Source organism: Haemorhous mexicanus, chromosome 3, assembly GCF_027477595.1.
Source record: "Haemorhous mexicanus isolate bHaeMex1 chromosome 3, bHaeMex1.pri, whole genome shotgun sequence".
NCBI lineage: Eukaryota > Metazoa > Chordata > Aves > Passeriformes > Fringillidae > Haemorhous > Haemorhous mexicanus.
This window is the reverse complement of record NC_082343.1, coordinates 14,174,389-14,199,020: the sequence shown is the minus strand read 5'-3', so window position 1 is coordinate 14,199,020 and position 24,632 is coordinate 14,174,389. Positions and strand designations below refer to the sequence as shown.

The 24,632-nt window shown below is 37.7% G+C and overlaps 1 protein-coding gene across 8 annotated transcripts in view; it reads right to left on the bottom strand.

The window, feature by feature from the left end:
- The window catches only part of LCLAT1 (lysocardiolipin acyltransferase 1), a 112,003-nt gene that overhangs the window by 69,507 nt on the left and 17,864 nt on the right, over nt 1-24,632 (bottom strand). For 5 of the 8 annotated variants that reach the window (XM_059840870.1, XM_059840868.1, XM_059840875.1 and 2 more), the window contains 2 exons: nt 4,770-4,938; nt 2,401-2,599 (listed from right to left, as the gene is read on the bottom strand). In XM_059840870.1, the coding sequence (XP_059696853.1) occupies nt 2,401-2,599; nt 4,770-4,934 (364 nt within the window). In that variant the 5' untranslated portion in view covers nt 4,935-4,938. Of the gene's footprint in view, nt 1-2,400; nt 2,600-3,257; nt 3,277-4,769; nt 4,939-10,879; nt 11,001-24,632 lie in introns of those variants that run through there. The other 3 variants (XM_059840872.1, XM_059840873.1, XM_059840876.1) reach the window with 2 other exon arrangements.

Genomic DNA, 24,632 nt, shown 5'->3' with positions numbered 1-24,632 from the left:
AAATTGCATTAAGCCAGCATATCAAACTTCCCTAACCCTATACAACTGACTATGTACAACTAATCCATATAAATACACGAAAAAATAAATCTAAAAGACATGGTGAAAAGAGCTCATTGAAATATCACAAATATCATATCTTAAATGATCAACATCTAAAGTATCAATTACAGATGCAGTGCCCTGAAATTGTCTGGTTGATTTCCAAGTGATCTTCTGGCTTTTACAAGCTCATAAAATAAAACATTTTGTTAAAAACCACAGGACACAACTTAAAAACAAGCCAAAAATCTGAATAAATACTTACTAAGGGTCTATCATATAACACAGCACGGCTGAGAGCAATAAGTGGGAGAAATTCTGCTGTCACTGAGGAGATTTAGGGCTCTCCTCTTTAGACACCATTCTCTGCAGTGATCCTGCCCCAACAAACATCATACAGATTCATCTTTTTCCATCAGTCTTTGTTTAATCCAAGAGTCTCACTTTCTAACAATCCCCTAATTACATAGATAACAGAATACTTTATTTTTACAAGCAAATGCCACCAAAACACAGCCTGACTGAACACAGAGACATGCATTTTTCAGGCCTCTTTTTTAGATACACTAAGATTAAACAGAAGCTTATCTTTCAGAATTTCAGGACGTCAAATCATGGCTTCAGTGAAGGATGCAGCTTAGCTGAACTCCCCTTCTGTGATTAATAACCCAACATTAACAGTTTACTGAAAAATAAGCTGTAATTCACAAAATTTCAACCAAAGTCCTCAAAGCCCGTGTATTGTGGAGAATTCTTGGGGATCTGGCATAAAAATAGTTGTTTATAACACTACAGACCCAAGTGTCAGCTCTACCACCAGACATTGTTATCCTGCAATGGAAACAACAGGATCAAATGTTTGCATGTATCACCTCTACATTAAAAAGTGGAGGATGAGCCCAGAATTTTGTTAGTGGCTTAAGCTGTCATATCAGAACAAAGATGGCACCATGGTCTGCTAATATTGACCTGACACAGATCCATCTGCCTGAGCCCACTGATCAAATCTATTAGATGTGCTCAGTTTATGCAGAAAATTGAGAATTTAATTTTTTAATACTAAAAAAAAAAAAACCAATCTCTAAATGACTCCTAACATCCTTTCAGGAACTGCATTTTACCAAGCATAGCTTAGCATCCAAGCTCCTGGAGCTTACCTTCCAATATTGTTAATGGCATTAATAAGTAAAAATACAAATGGCCTTTTAAATAACAAGACATATGTTACTTTTGAAGACAGAAATCTGTTAATCTTCCCCAGGATACTCCTGACTTCATCTTCCATCACTGCTGTAAAAAGTTGCATACACAGCTGATTCCAAGATTTCAAAACATTTCTGCTGTATAATGAAGATACCTAATATGCATTTCCTCATTTCCTGTCATGTTAAAAGAGATTTTTCTTTTGTCAAGTAAAATTGACCTTAATATGTGGCTGTTAGGGAAATAAAAGCACATTACCCTGTTGCTGCTGTTACTTGAAGAGCACTGAATGCAACACAATGCAACAGTGAATGCAATCCAATGAAACAGTAAGAGAGCTCCTCAGGATGGAATCCTGCCAAAACTATCTGTTCAGATAAATGGCCTGACAAAAGGCAACCATAAATAAGGTTACTCTTTCGACATCATAAAGTTGACGCATATCCTGCCCAAGCTAGTTTTGTATAAAACAGCAAATAAATCTAAGAGATAAATAAAATGCAGAGATGCTTTTATTTCAGATAAGTCTGCCTATTTATTCAGAAACAATTTGTGCAACAATTTTTGGACTATCTGAAACAATTTCTCTGAATACGTGCAACTCGGATCTCTTTCCAGCCTACATCAATATAAATCCTGATGATTTCATATCCTGCACAGAATATTTTGCATAGCCAAGTTCAATTTAAAATTAGTTATTAAAATGAACCATTAACTTTGCAATTGCCTACAGAGCTTTTTTTTTAATCTTCCCAATAGTTTACATTGGATAATGAAGAAAGAAGCTTGATGAGAGCATTTGCAATGTGGGGTGAAATAGCACCCAAACCACAATGCTGAAAGAGACTTTGAAAAAACTTAAAATAATTTTTCATCATCCTGAGAAATGCTTTTGGTATGTAAAGCAGAAATATATTTGCCTACAAGCAACAGCAGAACATGTAGTATCTTAAAAAAGAAATGCTTAGCATTTAGTCCAGGTGTCCTCTGGAGATTTATGGTTTAATCACTCCACATGCCACATATTTTACACAAGGGGTTTTTTTAAAAAATACTGAAACAGAATTTAAACCTATGTGATTTAGCAGGTTATGAACTGTGCTGGACATAATTTAAACATACTTTCCTTTCATATTAAAGGGTTTAGTGACATACCAAATCCCGGAATGCTTTTGAGACTGGATTTGAGACAGATTTTCTCAAGTCTGAGGTAGCTGTATCGCAGCAGGCAGTTCCACAGGAACATCCAGTCCATTCGTGTGCGATGGTTCATGATAATGACACTCCTTTCTCCAGGAACAAATCCATCTCCAGTGACAACCACCTTGGCACCACACACCATTTCCAGCAAGGCCTAGAAATAGTATCTCAGTATTATGGCTTTACTCCCAGAAGAAAAGCATCACCCCATTAGCAATAAAAATTAATTTGAATTATATAATTTCACTTATTCGCTCACATTACAACTGGTAAACAATGATGCAGCCAGCTAATAAAGCAGCCAGCTTTTCTCCATTAATAGCTGTTCAATGGAAGAGGAAGCAACAATTAAGCAGCACTTCTTTAAAAGTACTCTATTCACATCACTGCATTAAAGTTACCTTTCCCTGGTTTTCCAGGAATACTATCATGAAGGAACATAAGTGACTCAGTATGGATTAGACCTTGGTAGGTAATCTAAGGTGCAATTGGCTGCACAAACATCTACTGCCTTTAAGGTCAGGGTCACTGGCAGCACACTGTCCAACCCAGTCAGCACAGAAAAAGAAAACAGCAAAACACCATAAGAAAAAGGCCTTCAAATTACCTCCTTACCCTCTCTTCCTCACTCTTTCTCCAAAAAAACCAAACCAAAACAAAAAAACACCAAAAAACCCACCAAAAACCACAAAAGAACAAACATTGGGGATTTAAACCGAGCTCTAGAAAGTAAAATAACTTCTGTTCATATTTCTGCCAGCTCTGTGTGTGCCTAATATAAGCCAAACTAAACTGAAACAGTTCAGACCCACCTCACTGTCCCATCCTGCTGACTCCTAGAAAGGAAGTAAAATGTGATAGCAGAGTGAGGAAGGTGAAAATTTCTTACATCACAGAGGTCAGGGTCAGAGTTTCCCTGCTGGAGTCCAACTGGCACAAGAGCACTTTATTGTTTGGGGACACAAACCAAGAACCTGCTTTTCCTGACTAAGAATGCAGTGGGTGTAAGGACAGAAACCTAAGGCAGACAAGGTCTGAGCCTCAAAATGGTTGGATGCAAAATCTTTTTGAGACTCCTTTCCTGAACCTAAATCCCCAAGATTCTCAGAAGACAGAATCCTTTTCACGAAGATATTAAAATTATTTTGGTCTAGCTCTAGTGTGGGCTAAAAATCAAACTTCTAGACTGAAAAAGTTATCACAAACTAGTTTTAATAACCCAGAATTATAAAGCCCAGGCAACTAATCCAAGAAAAGATTGGTATTAGATTTTGGAGAGTTTGAAATTATAAAAAAATTTGAAGACAAGCCGAGAAGGAGTTATTTTGTGAAAGTATCAGTACCCAGCTAAATTTTATCATGACAAGAAATAACAATCTATTTCCTTTACTGCTGATTACATCAGCCCTCCTATTTTCACTGCATTTAGTAATGATAAAAACTAGAAAAGTTTTAGAATAAGAAACAGCTGAGGCCCCTTTAAAACATACAAGGCAGAAACAGCAAAAGCAGAAACTATTTGATCCACAATAAGGATAGAACTTCCTTTATGGCACAAGATACATATTCTGCATACCAATATGGCATTTCACTTCAGAAAAAGTTAAACAAATCTCTAATGGCCTAGAGGAACAACATTCCCTGGGTTTTAGAGAACGGAAGAAGAGACATCCCATTCACATTGCCTTTCCTTTGGAACAATTCAGGGAAGAGCTTTGTTATTGATTTCCAGATTCATATAGCTGTAAAGCTGATGATACGTGAGGAATACATCCTTTCTAGGGGGAGCTCTTCTTTTTCACCTAAAAACATTTATTTCTAATTCAACTACAAGGGCTAAATTCTACAAGGATTAAGTAAGAGAATGGTGAAGGTTGACAACAATGTACCAGGCAGTGGACAATTTTTCTAATACAACACTTGGGGCACAGTTCAAAGAAAGAGTTTACAAGACAACTCATTAAGGAAGTCAACAGTTTAAATAAATTTTCTTTTGCTTATTAAAGTTTCACCTACTCTTCTCTGCATCTGATTGACACTGGATGAAGATGTCAAAAAAAGACCTTTTCAAGCATAAAATGAACACACAACATTAGCTGATATATAAATTAAACTGTGAAAGAAGAGGGGGACTGTAAACAGGCACATGGTTTACAACACTGAGCTAAACCCAAAGTCTCCACAGATACTAAGTGTGTAAGGGCCTGTTTAGACAGAAGCATAAACAGCTTTAAAAACCCTAAAATAAAATCCAAAGTTTTAGTGAGCAAGGTAAATTGTGGGATTATGGACAGTTGCCCAGACCTGGATTATGTGCCACTTACCACAGGGAGTGTGAGCCAAGTGGCCACAATGCAGTCGGTGATCCAGCGGTACCAGGCTGGCGAGATAAACATCAAAGGCAGAAAAGGGCCCAGCATGAAAATACTTCCAAAGAAACTTCCCAAGAATAGTGCAAGTGCAAAGTACATCCCCTTCCATGACACCATGGCTCTGAAAAACAGGGTTGGCATTATGTTACACAGAGACAAACTGAAAGAAAATATGTAATTCTTCAAGTCCACAAGCCAGGTCTGAGGTAATATTCCTCCTTTTTTCCACAGCTAACAACACAGGACAACAGTAAACACAACCAAAATGTTCTACTTCCCCAGCAGCAGTAAGAGAAGGACTTTATAAACACAGTGATTTGTAAGGTGAGTTGGGATATTAAAGGGGCCATAAAAGTATCAGCTACATCATAATTTCCTCCCATTACTACAATATGTAGCTCCACTCAAAACCTTCAGCAAGCTATTTTTATTATCCAAAGGTACAAAAGGGCTATTAAGAGAACACCAGTGACATTAAATTTTTTGGCCATTATCTTTGTCTGTGGTGAAATACTAATGTTACCATTTTCTAAAGACAGGAAACTTTGTTCTTCTATTTCTCCATCCCATTTCTTCTTACTAAACACAGCATTGCAGAAACTCATCTTCCCCATCTTTGTGTGACCTCCCTCACAAACCACTCAAACCTGGCAAGGCTGACCAACCCTCTCAAACACCAGTTCCCTTTTCATCCCAACAAGGCAGGCAAGCGGTGGCTGAACCCTCCCAACCCATCCTGGCTTAGAGAACTCATCACTTTTTGAAGTCTGCTGTACTTCAACTGCCCTTATCAGTTATTTCCCAACTTGCTGCACCAAAAAGCCAATAGCCTGTGTTCTTTAAGGCATAGTCTAGACTTGAAATATTTCAGTGTCTCTGCTATCAGCTACACTGTCTTATTATAAATTGAAATGTACAGTACATTGAGCTTCTTAGTGCATTATGGCAGAACACTCAGCAATCCTCCAAGCATTTGTAATAGCTACAAGCTTTCACAATTTAGCAACTACTACCAGCAATGACAAAGCAAATGTGGAAATATCAATTCTCTAAATTAGGGCCTAAAAATAGACTGTTTTCATCTATTTAGGACTCAGCCAATTGTTTATAAAACCAAAGGTTAAGCAGAAGTCACTTTTTAGTCACTTTACTGAATTCCTTTTTTTGACAGGCTATTTTAGAAATTTTAAGAGCTCAGATAGACAGGACTTCAGGACAAGAAAAACAGGAAGCTGGGGGGTTTAATTTTAAAATGAGCAGTGGAAAAGCAATCCATTAAGCCTTGTGTATGGTAACATACATGATTTATCTCAAGCATGTTTTGTACAATGTCCACAGCCATGATGTTTGCATAGCAAAGTATTTGACAGTCAAGAAATGGCAACACTAGGGTTGCTAGCAGATGAAATTTGCTTCTGCTACTTTATCTTGACAAATAACAAGAAAGTAGCTCTAGTCTTGAGATACTTCTAGGTTTAAACAATTGCCTACACTGTATGGTATTTGGAGAAAGGCTGAGACAAGAGGCCATGCAAATTTTTAATGCAAGAAGGATATAGGAAGCTGTATTTAACTCTGCTTCTGCAGCATAGTAAAACAAGCAACACTAACTACAAATGTTTGCTGACCACTGTATTGGAAATGGAATTTGAATTCAAACAAATACATAATATTTATATCCTGGAGTACAGAGCTCTCTCTTTTCTGCCAAAACCAGGAACTAAATAACCACGTCTGCACATATGCATGCACTAAGTAGGATCAATTCTGACACATTAAGGGATCCTTGAAGAGTAAGGCCCTGGAGGAAATTTTCTTTCTGTTAGGACTTTTTCTATTGGTTATTGCAAACCTCTGTGGGGGAAGTCCACGATAAAGGCAGAAGAGGACCAAAAAAAAACCCAAAACAAAAAACCCAGAAAAAAGCAGGAAAGCAGGAACCAACAGGAAGGGGGGGGGGGGGGGGGGGGTGGAATTATTAGTTGCAGCAAGGTTAGAAGAAAAAGTCTTCTCTTGACATCAAGATTTGAGACCTACTGCAAAAGACAGCAGACAGAATTAAAATTCTATGTGCTTGATCTGAACAGGCATTTTTTTGAGGAACAAATGTATCTAAACAACCGGAAACAGCTTCAAGACAGGTAAAACCTGCTACCAGACACGGAACAGGAGTTTGCTAGGCTTTAGGCCAGCTGCTCTGGTCCTCTGTGAGGCTCTCAGAGCCATCAGTCAGACGCAGTGACATTTGCCAGGCAGACACAGCAGCTCCAAAAGGCTGCCAGACAACAGGGACAGAGGACATGCTCCAGTTCCAAACACCTGACTGCTGCACACAGGTACCCCCACCAGAGCTAACGAGAGGAGACACTGCTCTGTCATCCTTCTAGACTCTTAGAAAAGCAATGTGGGTCACTTACTTAGGGGCTGTCTTTTTCACAGTTTACACTGGTCCTTCCCTCAAATTGTTAAACTCAACCAAAGATTTAAGGAAAAAAAAAATCTTGTCTTTTCCTTGAAAGACTGCCTCATAAACACTTTTTTGTTTGTTTGTTTTAGACGAAAGTATCTGAGCTATGGAAAAGACCTGAGGAAGTTCTGAATTTCCCCTTCTTCAACCAGCACCAAGCAGTACATTCTTTTACATTCCAGTGTATACATTGTAAGTTACAGTGCATTCCAGTGGATTAAACACTGTGCTGTTTATTTCTAGACATAAAAGAGACCACGTGTGTTTTCAATCGATGCCATTTATCACTCTTGAAGCCACATTTTTAGTGTGATAAATACCCCATTTTGCTTATTGTTTCTATATAACACATTATATATCTTTACATATGCATTTATCTAGAGTAACAGATAGACTTGGACTTCGTCTCTGAATTACCTCAACCACAATGAAGGAGAGAAAGGGAGAAAGTTTCAGCAGATCCAACTGGGAGTGCAGTGCACAAGTTTGTAAGGGTTGAGATTGTAGGGCTGGCACACAGCTGGACCAGGCCAGGCTCTGCAAACCCACGCTGTTGTACCCAGTTTACCATTTCACACACCTACCACCAAGGACAGGAGGGAACTGACTATTTTCATCCTTTTGCACTCCTCAGCCCTTAAATACCTACCTTAGAAAAAAACTGTCTCTAAGATATGTCAGCCATCACAAATCTAACACCTGCATTCAACAAGTAACAGCTACAAATCAATGCAAAATACATGCCTGCAACCTCAAAACATGATAAAAACCAGCCAAAGAAAGGAGTACTTAATGAGGACTTGGAAAATGATCTAAAACAAATGTGAAAAATCTCAAAACAAAGAAAATTGGAGCTGACTCATGTCAGAGATTAGACACCCAAGGAATGAATTACAGGATTCGACAGGAAGCCTGAACAGGACGCAAGCATTTTCAAAGCACAGAAGTATTCTCTTACTGCTGCTGACAACTCCCTTTTGAATGCAGCAATCTCCCTCAACACTGAATTTGATGTGTAGGATGGTCTTTATGTATCTTAAAGCCACTTCCCATTAGCTGTGTGGGTCAGAGCTGTGGAAAGACAGTCAAAATTATCTTACAATTCAGACTGAAAGCTGCAAACAGTGATAAAGACAGCACCCTCATACTGGGCTTGTAGTTCTTCATCTATTTCATGGCAGAACTCCAAGTTATTGGGGTACTGTACTTCACATGTTCTTGTTGCCATAGCAGAAGGGAAACATGCTCTGTCTCCAGGTAACTGAAAACAGTAATTCTTTAAATACAATTTTGGCTTTCTATTTCAGTTAATTTGAAAAATTCATGGCTATAAGGGGAGAAAATACTTTCCCAAACAGTTTTTGTAAACTTCATTTTTATTAGAATATTTACATGAAATTATTTCGATAAACTATGCAAACAAAACATCTGCATAGTAACATAAAGCCAAGATATCTTCCTGTGATTTGATTTTGGCTTGTTTTATTTAACATCTAAATGCTTTTATTGAACGTAGAGATGAAATGGCAGACAAACCACAGCTTGTTGTGACGTTGATTTCAAAAGGTTTTAAAGAGACTGTTCTCTACAACAAAACTTCTCTTCACAACTGCTTCTGTGGCTTGTAAGTGGGCAAAGGATGCAAAATAAGTTTATCTGATAAGAAACAGAAAGTTCTAAACCTTAAGGTCTGAAAGTCTCAGCAGAGACAAGACTCACCACACGATTCAAACTTCCTTAACAGCTCCCAGCTAATTCAAAGTGCTTGTACAAACAGGTTAATTCATCTTCCAGGCTCAATGTAAAACAAGATTTTAGCCTCAGCATAGCACTGAGCAATACCACCTGACAAACAGAGCCAGCTGCCTGATAACGAGAGAAATTTTCAAGCACTTAGTACTACGAAGTGAGCAAATCAGGTTTTATTACACCATTGAAAAAATACAGAAATGCTCTTCAGAGCCAATAAAACAACGGTGGATTACTGGTCAGCACGTTTCCATTCAATCAGCATGGGCAATAAAACTGCTCATTAGCCTTCAAGCCTGAGTGGGAAATACTAGGCACTGGATTTAATGCTTCTTCCAGTCAATTACCAGTAGAAAAGGTAAACATTTTCAATTAAAATCAAGCAGAAACTCACACAGACAGCCAGTGACACCTCTTCTCTAACAGCTCTGCAAAGAAAGCCAGCCCTTAACTCCAAACTGACTGAACTTCTGGATTTCCTCCAAGCAGGGCAAGTGAGACAAGTGAACTGTAAATTCCAGCTCCCATGTTCAATTTTGCATTTGGAAACATAATTTCCAAATCAGAAGATACCATTTTCACAACAATTTTTAAAACCTTTGATTTGGGTGCCGTGAATTGAAGTTCTAGGAGGTGGGCAAGAGAGCAACAAAGTTTGCCAACTACTTAGGTGTCCATTAAATGAACCAGCAAATGAATGACCCAACCTTTCACTTGTCTATTGTTTTTTCAGGTTACTAAACAAAATCATCTAGAGAAGAGAGCAGGCGGATTGACAACCCTTCCCAGTTTTGAGGATGCAAATGAGAGGTCTGAGCAGGTCTGAACATCAGCCAAGCAAACAAAGTTTCAGTGGAAATGACACATCCTAGCAGAACGTTTCAAGTCCAACAAAGTCACCACGCTTTTCTATTTGAGCATTTTATGGTTTTCTTCCATAACAGCATTTCAAAGGAAATTTTTATCAATTCTTGCACCCAGAGCAAGAAACTACTTTCTATGTAGCACCGTTTTGAAAAAGAAACTTGCTCAAAGCAAGTTTGTGCAGACTGACTCAGTTGCATTTCCAGATCTACAACTCACCCCGTCTCTTTGATCATGTAACTTCTCACTTATGCCTCAGTTAAAAGAACTGCAGAAAGAGAAGACGTTCTAGGGGAAGCAATGGCAGGAGGAAGCTGAATTATTAATTGCAGAAATAGCTACTCTAATCAGAAGTCTACGCAACACAGGCAGGAAGCTCTGTCAGTCTCTGCAGAACTCTTTATGAACTATATTTTTTTTCTGATCTGTCTCTTAAGCACTTCAGTATTTTAAGGAACATACAAATATGGCACAGATCACTGTCACCAAAAAAAATATGTGAAGAAACAGGCACTTGACCACTGAAACTACTGCCTTTTTATACAATTCTTGCATTTAAAAAACTTAAGAGATACATTGAACATAAAACAATATAGGATAGGGTAATAAAAGGTAATTATCACCACAAGCCATGCCCCTGACAGTATAGCATATATTAGCGTAGCATATATTAGCTTACACATAAAATACAAAAAGTACAAAACTTAATGAGCAATTTCCGTAAATATTACAAATAAAATACGATTATTACTGCATCCTACAATTTATTATCTCTTTTATTTGCCAAGACTTAATCTGACTATTATAATTCAATAAAAAAATTAATAGAATATTAAATTTGCTCTTCCAAGTAATTGTGTCTTCCCAAATGCAAAAATGCTGGCTGAGACTCTTTGCAGTACAGCCTTTAGACACTGTAAGCAGGTAATTCAGTCAGGGTACAGACACCAAATCAGTCTGATGCTTTTTCACCCTCGTTTACCTGTTTTCTTTCTACTGTTGCTCCAGACAACCATTAGACCAATAAAGCTTGAATGAAAGCATGAGCTAAGGTATGTGAAATCATGTGTAAGAGGGTATCATGAAATAGCTACAGCTGCTTCCTGGAAAAAAAAAAAAAAACAAACCAATGATTTATGGAAAAGTAGCTTGCTTTTATTCCTTACTATAATCAGAAAATCTAGATGAATTGACAAATTTGCTGTAGGAAGAACTGCACAAGAACTTTTACTCCCAAAAGCTTCCTCATTTTTTTTGTTATGCATATTGCATAGACACTAGTAATTCTGAATTCCTTCTTCATGGCTTTCCATGCATGGAGCTGAGCTCTGCACTATCCATCAAGCTGCTGGGGCCCCACAAGCCTGTATTAAACAACAACCAATATAAACAGAATGCGCTGGCTGACAAGTCAGCAAGAATAGGTTTGGCAGATGAAAAACAGCTGCTGCATTCCTCCCAAGCCCTCTTTAAATAAAAGAAACAAACAAAAAAACAACATAACCTTTCAATAAACATGGAGCAGCGTCAATTTTAAGGGTTTATTAAGTACTTTATATAAAACCTGCAAGTCAGCTTGAAGCCCACTCTATTTTTCAAAAAAGTTACTTGTGGTCAATGGCTGGCAAATCTGTCCTTTGGTTTTCAAAGTTTACAGACCAAAACGTTGACCAACACTGATGGATAACAAATCCAAGTGGAAATTATGAAAAACAGATAAAATATTCCACTTTGTAATTGGAGATGTTACAAACAAACCAATAAATCAATTTCTTTTCCCCTGCATAAGAGCACCCCAACACTTTAGTTCAGAGCTATTCTTGGTGGGAAGGGGTGACATTTATAATTTCAGAAGTATCTATTTCACAATAAAATCCTCAGTGGGGAAACAAAAATAATGGACTTCATGCTGAAGAAGAGTTATTCAAATAGAAAACTAGTAATTTTCACAGGAGTATCTTTAAATCACTGGCACTGAACTAAAAATCACTCAGAGAAGGAGACATCCAAGAAACTTCAGATGGCTTTTTTTGCCCTCATCAAGACCAAATTTTCTCATCAGATTAACAACTCAAGAAATACAGGAAAGGCGTATGAAGAAAACTCATGTAGCCTGGGAAAACCAGTGGCTATCACCAGGACAGTAACAGCATGACAGCTTATGCTAACTCATATTATTCAGAGAGTGCAATTATGAAAATAAAGAGGGGGGATGTAAAAGCAGACTTTCAGATACCTTAAGCAAGGTACCCAGCTTGGAAAAAGTTTCATTGAGAGCTCTGTATTTGCGACCATCCTCTATAAAAACCTCTCTCAGTTTTGTAACAGAATATACTGGCCCAAATAATTCCTCCTTTTCCAGCTATAATGTATGCTGCAATGAATTTGATTCTGGATGGGTAATACTGCAGTCTGGTTTGTTTTTCTTATCCACTGCCGCTTTGTTGTTTTTTAGCATCTTTTATACTGTGACAGTCATCACCTGTACAGCAACAACAATTGCTAAACTACTTTATTCTTTTTCTCAGTAGCACATTACATGCTGCAAAAGTTCAGCAGGCCCTATGCTAAAAATCCAACAGCAAACTTACTAAAGCCAGTGAGTTTCCACCTAAAATCAGATTATGGATTTTATCTATTCTCGGAATTATTAAATGACTGAAGAGAAAGACCAGACACTTATCTTCATTTGCCCATCATGTAAGTGATTCTGGCTCAACAGTACTTAGATGAGAGATGGAGAAGAACACCTGCAGACAAATTTATGTCACTATTTTTTTCAATAATAATAAAGATAAATTGCTATTATGACTGGAATATAACTCTGCCAAGCCTCTGAGGCTCTGCAACCGCCTTGGGCTTTTAAAAATGTATTTCCAAGACAAATATCAAAGAAAAAAAAATTTGCAAATAATGTTTAAAATGTCCTAGCCATTTAATTGGAAAATTCCATTTAAGAACTTGAAAATTTGCAGAGCTGCCTTTGTGTCAGGAGTACAAAGCATTATGAAGCATACTTACGCATCAGCAAGTATCACAAGTTTATAACAACTTTAAAAGTCACATAAATTGTAGTTTTCTAGTGAGCTGTGCTTACAAGCTGGCTGCTTTCCAAGGTAAGCATAGAACAAACAATAGATGGGTTACCTGGCAGGCTCCAAAGCAAAAGAAGAAAAATGCAGCAGTTCTGCAGAAAATTTATAAATATTTCATTCCCACCAGAAGCAGCAGAAAAGTTTATTTGCATTTTCTCCATTTCTGGACATGAAATGCTGTTTTCAATCTACTATATTTTGGTGTAGATCAATATCCAAAGCATAGTCAAAACCCACATGTTGCCAAATTACCACCCCACTATTAACTAACAATATTTCTGCTTCAGGACCTTACAGTCAGAGATGAAGATCTGCTGTGCTTTTCAGTCTTCCAGACAACAGCCCTCACATCTCATTTGTACAGCTCACCAGCAGGATCAGTCAACAGAATATTTGGCTATTTCTAAGATTACATTACAAACCACTGCTAAGCAGGGTAGCTTTAACCCCATCTTCAGCTCTGTAATTTCCTCTTTCCATCAGCTACAACGGGAAGCTTTTCTCTTCTGACAAGACTGCAAAAGGATGTCCTGAGGGCTTCAGGTGGATTGAAGTCTTCAAAGTCATTTCTAGCAGAGCATTTCAGGGTGTAAACCATGGGTATTGTGCTGTGCATGGATGCAGGCTGTCCCTGGGAAGAAGCACAACTAAGCTGGTCCATCTGTACTTCTGCTTGTAAAGCTCCATGGCCCAGCAGGGATTCTCATGGCAACAGCCTGATGCAGACATGTTGCCTCTGCTTCCAGGGCTACTCAATCTGATTCTATAAAGCATTTATCTTCAGACTTAAATGTTCTCAAAGCCAGAAAATGTCTCATCAGTACAGTACAATAAAGCAACTCATGTTACTTGTTAAAGCTCAATGGCTTTGGTCCCTCAAACACCTGCAAAGATATGAGCAACCATTTGATTCTTACTTGTAAATTTTTTGGCATTTAGATGCACAGGATCCAGGGCTATTGACAAATGAGTAACAAAATGTTTTCCGTGAAAATTTATCAAGGTAATTTTAGCCTAAAACAAATTATCAGCATAAGAAGCTAAATAAAGTAATTCAATGCTGAGACAACCAGGGAAGTTTATCTGCCAGTGCTTATGCAATACTTTACTACACTGCCAGAAGGCAAACAGGGGTGAAAAAAGCAACATCTAAGACCATGATTTTTAGCTTATTAGTCTTTTATTATGTAAAATAGTAGCTCATTTGAAACAGAAACTCAGTTTCTAATAAAGTTTGCCAGAACTGAAAGGAGCTTATAAAAATAATTAGAAGTGGTTTAATAGGTGCTGCATTTCCCATCACAAAGACCAAGTCAATGTACAGTATGAAGGAGCTTCAAGTCAGCTGCAAACACATTTGGCAGTTGCAGATGCTTTAGACAGACATGCTGGGGCAGACACATAGATGCTGTCAATCCAAGAACAAAGTATACATGAAATAATTACAGAACAGCAAGTGACCCAGTAAGGGAAATAACCTATTGCAGCTACTCAGGGACTACTAGATTTTACACATGTGAGCAATGCTTTGCTTTAACAAGAGCTATTAGAAAAAAAGGGGGAAGAAGGAAAGTCTGCAAGAGCTACAGAAAAAGATCCTCTCAACGACATCTGGGGCATTGTTACAGACCAAGTAAAACCCCTTCCAGTCTCTGACTCAGTACCACTGATGTTGCTACAAAAGTGCCTTAAAAGCTGAAAAGCAATAGCAGAAAGAAACAAAAACAACTTTTAAAAGACCACTGAAACAAAAAACCACATTTATTTGGATCATTCAGAAAACTACACAGCACATACCTAGACAATGAGAGGCCAAAAGATAAATAATACCCTGACCTACACCAAAGCTACCATGTGGAAGATAAAGGAAACAGGTGACAAGGCAGAAATAATCTAGAAAAGGTTATTTTTTGGCATCCCCTCTCCCCCTTAAAATAAATATCAATAAAAAAGGAATCTAACAGGAAATGCAAGGAATCAATCTTTGCACTAGATAAATCTTATCCAAAAAGGGAAGATACCGCTCAAATCTGGCTGTGCAGGTCATGCTACCAGAAATACCTAAATCAAGAATCTTCTTGCAGCAGCTCTTATAGCCATGAAACACACTTAACATCAGCCATATCCTAGCCTTTTCCTTAGGGCTAGAAAGATTTAATGACCTACCAATTCGTTATAAGAATTTTTTTCCCTTCTTTGTTTTGCTACAAGAACCTCTTCCAAGAAGATCTAGTATTGTCTCAGTTATTTCCAAGTGGGAACACACCCTGGTGTGCACTTTCCCTTCTAGCAAGGGCCCTGTCCTTGCAGGAAAAAGATTATACAAAAACACAGAATTCCTGGAAAGAATTTGTTCCCTCTAATTAGCACAGTAATATCAGAGAAATAGAAGCAAGAACTTACCTTCAAGGTAGAAAACATGCTCATTAGTAAGTAACTGGGCAACTAACTAAGGGTATATGTGAGAAAGCAAGCACAACTTTCTAGTTGCATTTGTAGAAGGATTCTCAAATGTAACCACAGCTCTTGAAATACTTTTAATGAGTTCATTGCAATGGGCATTGAAGAAGTGATGTTTTTATTGGGGAAATTATAATTTATGGACTTCTCAAAAATAGTTGCTTATGACATTCCACCTCCCTCTCTTCCTCATCAGGCTGAGGCTTCTCTCCCTGTGTTGACTGAAAGTAAACACGATGCTGAAACTCCCAGAGTAGTTTCAAATAATCAAAGGACAGTATGCTTTTAGTTACTGGGATACTTTGCATTCAAACACAACAGCCTTAAGAAAATTACTCCACCTTAAGTATGACTGCAAGGCATGCTCAAGCTAACAAGAAACATCACAAACACAGGTACAAAGTTAAACACAGAAACACCAGCACTAAAAGTAAGAGTGTTGACTATGAAATATTCTTATTTTCCAGAGTTAAGTGACATTTTTCATCTGAGCAACAAAGAGACAACTATATTCTCCTACGCTGAGATGTTCACCTCTGAAATATTTTTTTTGCCAGAAAGACCATCTGAGTTTGATAAACAAGAGCAAGAGTAGTGATAGCATATGATCCAACCCAGAGATCAAAGAGCTGAAATTACACAGGATCACTTGGATTCTATTAAAGCCATTAATTTATGCTAACATAAGTAAATACATGGCAACTATTCAGAGAAACTGTAGTTACATACTCTTCATCAAACAAGGCACAGGAAAATTGTTCCAACTCTTTACTAAAATGTTATGAATTAATTAACTGGCAGCTGGGTCAACCTGCTGTCTTTCCCAAAGGCATAAACCCACGACAACATGCAGGGATGCCACTTTCCAAGCTCATGGGCAGAATGAATAGCATGGGAATTTCTGCTCTAGTGGAGGCACCAAATGAAGGTAACTCACTCCTATGTCTTAACTCCTACTAAGTAGGGTTTTACACCTAATTCTCCACAATGGCAGTGAAATAAGAGCCTCAGTGACAAGCAAGGCCTTGCTCTTCATAGTTCTGAGATCTCCCCCCAGCAGAATCACCTTGAACAGTGGATGAGGCAGTGGCATCTCTGAAAAAGTTAGCTTTGATTGTTAATTTCTCCAATTTCCACAGGAGAACATATGTGGACACTTCTAAGTGCTTCCACTCCTGACACTAAATATGAGTTCTTCTATATACTTTTATCTGAATTTATAAAGGAGCATAGGCTCCCATGAGGGTAGCTCTGAATATGTAGATGGCCTTAAAAGCTCTCCTTAGAAATACACACAGCATAGTATTGTTTTATTTAAAGATAAATAATGCATTTTTCACAGTTTAAATAGAAGATAAACTTTGCAACTTCTACTGCTATCTACAAATACCCTGTGAGAAAAATCCCTGGCAGTTAAAGTATCAGTTATATACTTGGACTAACAAAAATAACTTAAAAGAAAGAAAGCCATAATTTCTCAAGGCTAAAACATATAAATATTAATTTTACATTAAGTTGCTTAACATTCAAAACTTTCTTCTCACACAAATCATTTTCACCTGCTCCTGCTGTTGTTGCAGATGAACAACCAGGGAGAGAGGACAGAAAGCAGCAAAACAATGCAGCGTTGGGAATGAAGGAACACTCTGTGTCAAAGGGGAAGCCTAAAGCTATTGGAAAGCCCTGTACTCCAGTTAAGCAAGGCAATACAACATGCCTTCTAACAAAGACAATTTGAAACCAATTACAAGCCAGGAGATTAATGTACTGACTCAGCCGGGGATGAGCCTGAGTTTTCCACCGCCCGTATTTCCCAAGAATCCTTGTCTAACTCGTGGAAGGAGGGGTAGAGCTGCTTAGAATTTTGAAAATGCAGTAAGGAGAAAATTTGAAAACAACTTGAGGAAATATGGATTCCCGCTGAGCATAGAGTTTTCAACAACAGCTAAGATTTATTGTATTGAAATTTTTTTTCCAACATAGATACAAGCTACAACAGCATGCGTTTCCTTTCCAATTCGGCCACAGCTGAACATTTCACTGTATCATTACAGTAAGAAAATAAGCTTTCACAACAACTTTATGAAGCTCTCTTCTTTTGGGATCAAACAGATGTATTATTAAAGCAATGCCCACAAGAGTGGGCATCAGACTAAGTGATGTCAAGGACTGCTGGGCAATTAAATCCCATTATTAATTTTGGTGTCTTGATGAGAACTTCAGAACAGAGTACTGAGGAAAATAAACTGAAGACAAATGCTCATGAAACTATTCTTTGAGTCTTTACTTTTCCTCTGGCCTAGATCTGAATATTAAGAAATGCAAACAATCCTCTTCATCAGTATTTTAAAAAGTATTATGGTCAAGGCATACAGTAAATTCAGTTTTAAATAATGATACTATTAGCACACTTAATAAGCAATCAAAGTTTTATTTTGTTTGTTTGGGGGTTTTTGTTATAGAGAAATGGGAACAGACAAAAAAAGTGACACCTCTGAGGTTTTCTGCTATAGAAGGTAAGCTAGCAATAGTAATCAAACCCAGCATTTTTAGATCCTTCCCCCACCTTCACTAGTTTAGATATGACAATTTAACACCCTTTTCAAAGACAAATACATAACCAATGTATACAAACCCTGTGAAGTAACACAGCCATATGAACTGTTTGGAAGAGGCTGACTGGTCAAACAGCACAAGGTAAGCCCTCATTAGTCCCAGTGTGTGCTGCTCTTTGATTTCTTTCCATCAGGCAAAGGATGTCGAGGTAAAGATACAGCTGGTTCTTTGAAAGGAGTATCATTAAAGGATAAAAATAAAAAACTCCAAGTATCAAGGTTTTTTTACAGAACAATCAATTTTCTGACAACATGAGATGAACATTCCCCATTATTTCCTTACAGAAAGGAAAACACTTTTTGTAGAATACTACAGTATTTACAATCCAATAATTTTATTATTTACATAAGTCACTTTTAAAACCTCTCATTGTAAATCACATTTAACTGTATTATTTGGTTTTATTTTGCCCTTTTTTCTTCTCATTTTTTTTTAATTGAACTTTGCTCCACAGAAACATCAGCAATTATGCTTGGTTGAATGGGGTAAGAAGTTCACACAAAGCTCTCTCACTGCACAGGCAGTGATGACAGGTTCTGTTAAATATGCATTTTCTCACCTTAAAGATATTTCACTGGAAGAGCCTGAGCAGCAGAAGAAACAGTAATGGTCTCTTGGCAAGCACATATAAGCTGCCATTATTGTGATGTAACATTAAACCACAAGCAGCTTCCATAGCCAGACCTGCTTATGTAAAGGCGCACATTTCTTCAAGTGTTTTAGTTTAAATAGATATTAATGTACTTTTAAGAATGGTCTTCTAAACTCAGCTTTCACCTCTTTTGTATGTATAATACAATACATTACTGTGTTTTTGGAGTAAGGGTTTGATTGATTTTTATTTTTTAAAAATCTTTGAGAAAAGATTAAATTGAAAAGAAATTAGCTGCCTTCTGCTTCCTACCAGCAAAATAGTACAGAAGTTTTAAAATCCTGGATCAAAACTACCTTATGCAATTTTGAATTTGAGAAGCCCAGCACCAATCCATCAAAGAAGGATTTCCTTCATTTCATTTTGGGCATTTACATAAGCACCTTAAGTTGGGTCACTGGAATTACTCTCCCTCATTCCCCATCCCATCCCACTCTATTCAGAAGACTCATCCTATAATCTAATTTTACAAAAGAAAACTGCACTTTCTCTCCCTGTGAAGCAGCAAATATACATACAGCTTATTTTCCTGAAGGCTTGATCTACAGGGGGTTAATATTTTAGAATTCCTGGGTAAAATTTGCAATCACAGTAGGAAAAGCTAAAGAGACACTTAACCTCAGGAATGCCTCACATCTTTGTGACATTAGGACCATCCAAATGCAAATTACTGTGAAAGCAAAGATTTTTCAAGTTTTTCCTCTGAGAAAAGGGAGTGAAGGAAAAAAGTTCAAGATGCCATGGAAGAGCTTCCTGTTAGGAATAAAAGGTTTTTTAACAAGAACATGCTTATCTCTGTAGACCCATGCATCTTGGATTTCTAAACTGAATTTCAGAATGTAATGAAATTTAGCCCTTTCACACTGTTTCAGAGATCAGTTCCAGAGCCAGATCATCAGACTCACTGAGATATGTAAAGGATAAAACGTGACAACAAAATTGCCATTTTCCGCTTCACATATAAAAGATTACTAAATGTGCAGAATCATAACAAACTTCTTTAACAAAAAAAAAAAAAACAAACCCTGTTTGCAAAAGTAATTGCTTCTGCAAAATAGCTCCCCTTCAGTTTTCTTTCAGTTTGACCCTGCTGATTTGAACATACTAAAGATCCTTCAATCAAGGCCACCCCAGTTTAGAAAAACTGTGTTAGACTGAGGTGGTATTTTAATTATCATGGACTTGTCCTCCTCAAAGTTGAAGGCCAGAAGATATAATTAGTTCACTTAATCAGATGTTTATGGAATGCTATTCCGCAATATTCAACAACAGTTGGTCTGCAAAAAGGTTTCCCCATATTTTCATATGGTAATTTTGATCTATAAAGAGAATTGCAAGCTGACCAGAAAACTTCAGTCTTCACTTGGATAAACTGGACAAAAGTAATAATATACCATGATTAGCCAGTCTCCAGTCAAATTATTCATAATCCAAAACAATAAACAGTGACCAAGCTCAGAAATTTAGTTTTCCTAGTTGAATAGGGGATTTTCTGAGCAATTTTGAAGAACTTGGCCTTTCAACAACTACTTCTTACATTTATTTGAATGTTCAGAGACAAGAACATAAAAATTAGATTGCAAAGCTTTTGCTCAGGGTTCCTGTCTGGCTGAAAAACAGTTAGAGAGCATCTATCAATGTTTAGGTGCATTGATACCCCAAAGCAAGCTAAGAATTCACCCTTTACACTGAAAGTGAGCTGCAACACAGCTATTTACTCCTGGAAGGAAAACTCACTTCATTTTAGAAAGGGGAACTAAGACAGCATTGCCACAGCTGAGGAAAATGCCACTTTCTCTTAGTATTTGCAAGATCCTACCAGGTAACACCTGTAAGTTAATGCAGGGGATATTTTTCTAGTTATATTGGGATAGGAAGACGTGTGTGGGTAGTTTAATATTTTTTATTAACTTACTTTATTCTTATTTTGGATTTCAGTTTCCAGTTTGTTCTTGAGACCTCTTTTTGAGTATCCCAAACTTGTTTCAGATGTAGCAATTTGTCCAGCTAGAAGAAATTATGCTATTAATGATGTAGAAAAGGCCTAGATAAGAAGTCACTTGATTTCTCTAAAAGAAAAGCTCTTTTTTCATAAAGGATGAGGATGCTAAACCATGACATTTTCAACACTTAGGAGGACTGTACTGCTTAAGAGGAGAGCAGGTATTTCTAATTAAAGACTAAGTGAAACTCTTCTTTCAAGGTTCTCCATTTGGTTGCTTATGTTTTATAAAGGGAACAGTTAGTTATAGAAGTAGTATGTGTTTATGTAAATCATTATGTCATCATTTTGACCTCTACCAATGTAGAGATCAAAATCTAATTTATCTCTGCAGAGAGTTTTGCTTATAGTATTTATGCTTTATTTCCCAGTAAATTAATGATTGAGAATTTAAATAATTTTGCTTCACTAGAGGGATCGCATGATTTTTTTAAAACACTCCCACTGATCTATCTGAGCCCTGGATGAGAGTAGGGAGAAGAGTAGCCTTAATTCACTGTGGGAGCACTCTGATAGTTTAGTGATCTGATCACACAAGCTTCTATGGAATCAGATATTCCAAGAAACACTGCCAAGGTCCTGAAGAGTTTACAATTCTTCAGATGCACTGAACTGCTTTACTAAACACTAGCTGCACAAGAGGAACACATTTTTGTGTGTATTTCCATAAAAGAAGTCTTATCTTAGCAGTACAAGAAGAACCCTGAGAGTACTGATTTTTTTTTTTTCTCTTGCAAGAGAAGTCAGATTGAAGTGTTTTAAGCATATGCAAGAGTTGGATCAGACTAGATGGATTCACAGTAAATATAAGTATCTTTGGGTTTCATTTTTGAGCAGCAATGACTATGTCTTGGTTAAAGACTGGCATTCTGTCAAGCTTTCGCATCTCCCGCACAGGACAAAGAAAATCAGTTAATTATACAAGTTTTCAATCCAGAAAAGAGCTGCCTTTATTACTTAGAAGACGGTGGGTCACATTTCAGGGAATGAGTTCTAGAAAATTCTATACCTAGCAGGGAGGGTACATCAGCATGAATGGAAAACTGCAAGCCAGAAGCTATGAAATCATTACAAACTCCCTCACTGACCTTCTCTCAGCACAGGACCTTTGCAAGCATCAATACACACCTGCTAAAATAAAAAACCTGCTCCCCACCACCTCTTCCCTCACACAATACACATGATTTATATCTGTTTTCTGTGGAAGTGTATTCCTTGCTTCCGGTCTTTGCTCTGTGCAGAGAAATTAGAGACAAGAGGAAAACTGCCCACGTGGAGAATGGACTGCAATGTCCATATGTGAAATATATACCATTGCAAAATCAACATCACACTGGGACGGAAAAAGCTACCAACTTGTCTTTGAAAAGGAAAAAAATTTAAAAAGCCCAAACTACAGACTTAAAAAGGAATAAGGAGGAAATGAGTCATGGGGAAAATTTCAGGGAAATTTCACATGAAAAGGAAACCCATAAGCAATTTCATAAAGTTTTCCATGCTGTTGTCCTCCCCTTCTCCCCCCACCCTTTCTTTTCTTTTTCCCAGAAGCTTGAGGGAAGAGGACAGGCCTCAAAATACTTTTATTTATCCTGCTATTAGAGGGAGAACAAAACAGAGAACAGGCCACAGTGTGCTCTGACACTCTGAAGATTTGTCTGCTGCATCTTTTTATTCATGGAATAAAAAATGCATTGCATCAAGAACTGGCAACTACAAGCATTCAAAAACTATGAATCAGATTGCCAAAACCCAAACACATTAAATAACCATTCCATCTCCAGTTTTCAGACATGCTGTCAGGAAATGAATGGTTTCTTTCTTCTCCTACGTCAAATGGGCAGGTGGAAAATTCCCAAGCACGTTCCTCTCATGGCTATGTTCTCAATCAGCTGGAAAGCAAATGTGTCAAAGTCCCAATAAGGTCATTTGGATTTATATCTTAAGTCCCTCCCTGACACTCAGAGGCAGCCTTCTGTCTTTGCTCCTGCACTAGAGAAACCAGAAACTTGGGAATGTTCAGATATGGAAGGGGAAAAAAGATTCCAAGAGATAAAGCTGAATCCTCAACATCCCTATTATAAATTGGCTTTACTTAAGCAAATTATCTTCTTTCCTCTGTAAATATCTTAAGTCATCACCTAATTAAAGAAAGAAAAGCAAGCTGCTTTGCTGTTTCAGGCCAACATATTTTGCTTATGGAGAGCACAATAGTTTGTAGAGCAGATGGAAACACCTGCTGGAAGCTCTAAAGAATACTGATCTTCCCAGCTGCTCAGAAGACTGAAGCACACTGCTCTGCTTGATACATTTACCTGTTCACAAGTTAAGAACCTCTGCAGCTTCCAAACATCACTCAGAGTCAGTCTTGTCTCTGAACGTGGCCCAAGAAAAGGCTTTCTCAAATAAAGTTTACCACAAATACAGTCTGCAGGGTAATTTGTTTGAATTAATCCAGAACAAGAAAAATTGAGTCCTCATGCAAAACATTTGTTTCCAGGAGGCTCACAAAAGGATTCTGCTACTGAAATGACATCATGTTTGTCTTGAACAAGTGTGGTTTTCCAGGAGTCTTCCAATGAGACATTGCCTGGATTCAGTGAATCAGATTTTCTAGCTTTAGCCCTTTCCAAAACAAATAAAAGAAGAAACTATATTAGCAATCAAAATAGAAGCAAAAGCACAGGAATTGAGAAGGTCTTTTCCTACACAGAGATGGTACTCAGATTGCAGACTATGTCTCAATTTGGATGGCTGTTCCCTTTGATTTGGAATTTTACTTTGACAGTCATTGACCTGGAAATACTTTATAGATACATAACTCTTGGGGAAAGGTCACAATTAGGATCCTGAAAAAACCCCAACACTTTAGGGAGGTCACAAGTCCAACCATGACTCACACACATAGAGATAGCTTAAAGGAATCAATTATTAGCTGTTTGAATGTGTCATGGCACAGTTCGCACACAGCCATTTCATTATACAGATCAATTCTGCAGACCTGACACATCAAAAAACAGCAGTCTCAACAGTTTGAATGTATAAATTCAAACAATTTCTTCTAGTAAAGCCACTGGTGAAAAAATTATTCTTTTTTATCACACATATGAACACGTTTAAGTTCAATGGTTTGTTGATAAAAAACACCTCTGGGGGAAAAAACCTCTTAAACCTCTCCTACTAATAAATTCACTGTAGTTGCAAGAATTTCAATTAAAATAAGAACAACCTGTAGAAAAAGCAGCACCTGTGACTCAAGACAAAAGCTGCAGCCAGCCACCAGCATAACAGGAGCCAAGGAGCTGACCTTGTGAACTCCATCAATGGAGGTTGCCACACACTCCTGGTACAGAAGAAACCCAAACAGGGTTTATTCTGTAGCTACAGATAACATCTTGATTATTGCTCCAAGAACCTGCTTCCTGTCCCTCTTGCTGCCCTTTGGTCTTAAGTTCTGATCCAGCAGTGCTCTTTGCCCCCTCAGTTGTATGAACTCATTCTGCCAGCACAGCCTTGGTTTCTAATCTCACCTCTGGTCTGCTAAACACTAATTCCTGGATCTCACTGCCTACCATTGCCCTTCCCTTCCCTACTATTTCTAATCATTTCACTGACACTGGAGGAGGAACAAGCAAGCAGGAAAGAACACCTGGCCTAAAATCACTCTCTGGAGCTTGTACCCCCTTGTCTTCTACTTCTTTAAAAGAGTATTTCACTCCTGCCTGCCCTAAACTACAGATCTATCCACTCATGCCCCAGTTAAGATTCCCTGCAACCAAGTAAAAGAGAAGCAACCCAACCCAACTGATACTCTAGAAACAAGAAAAATACCTGAGCACCATCAAGGACCTACCATCTGCCCTTGAGTTTTCTGTAACCTTAACTGATGAGAAATAAAACCTTAACAGTCAGA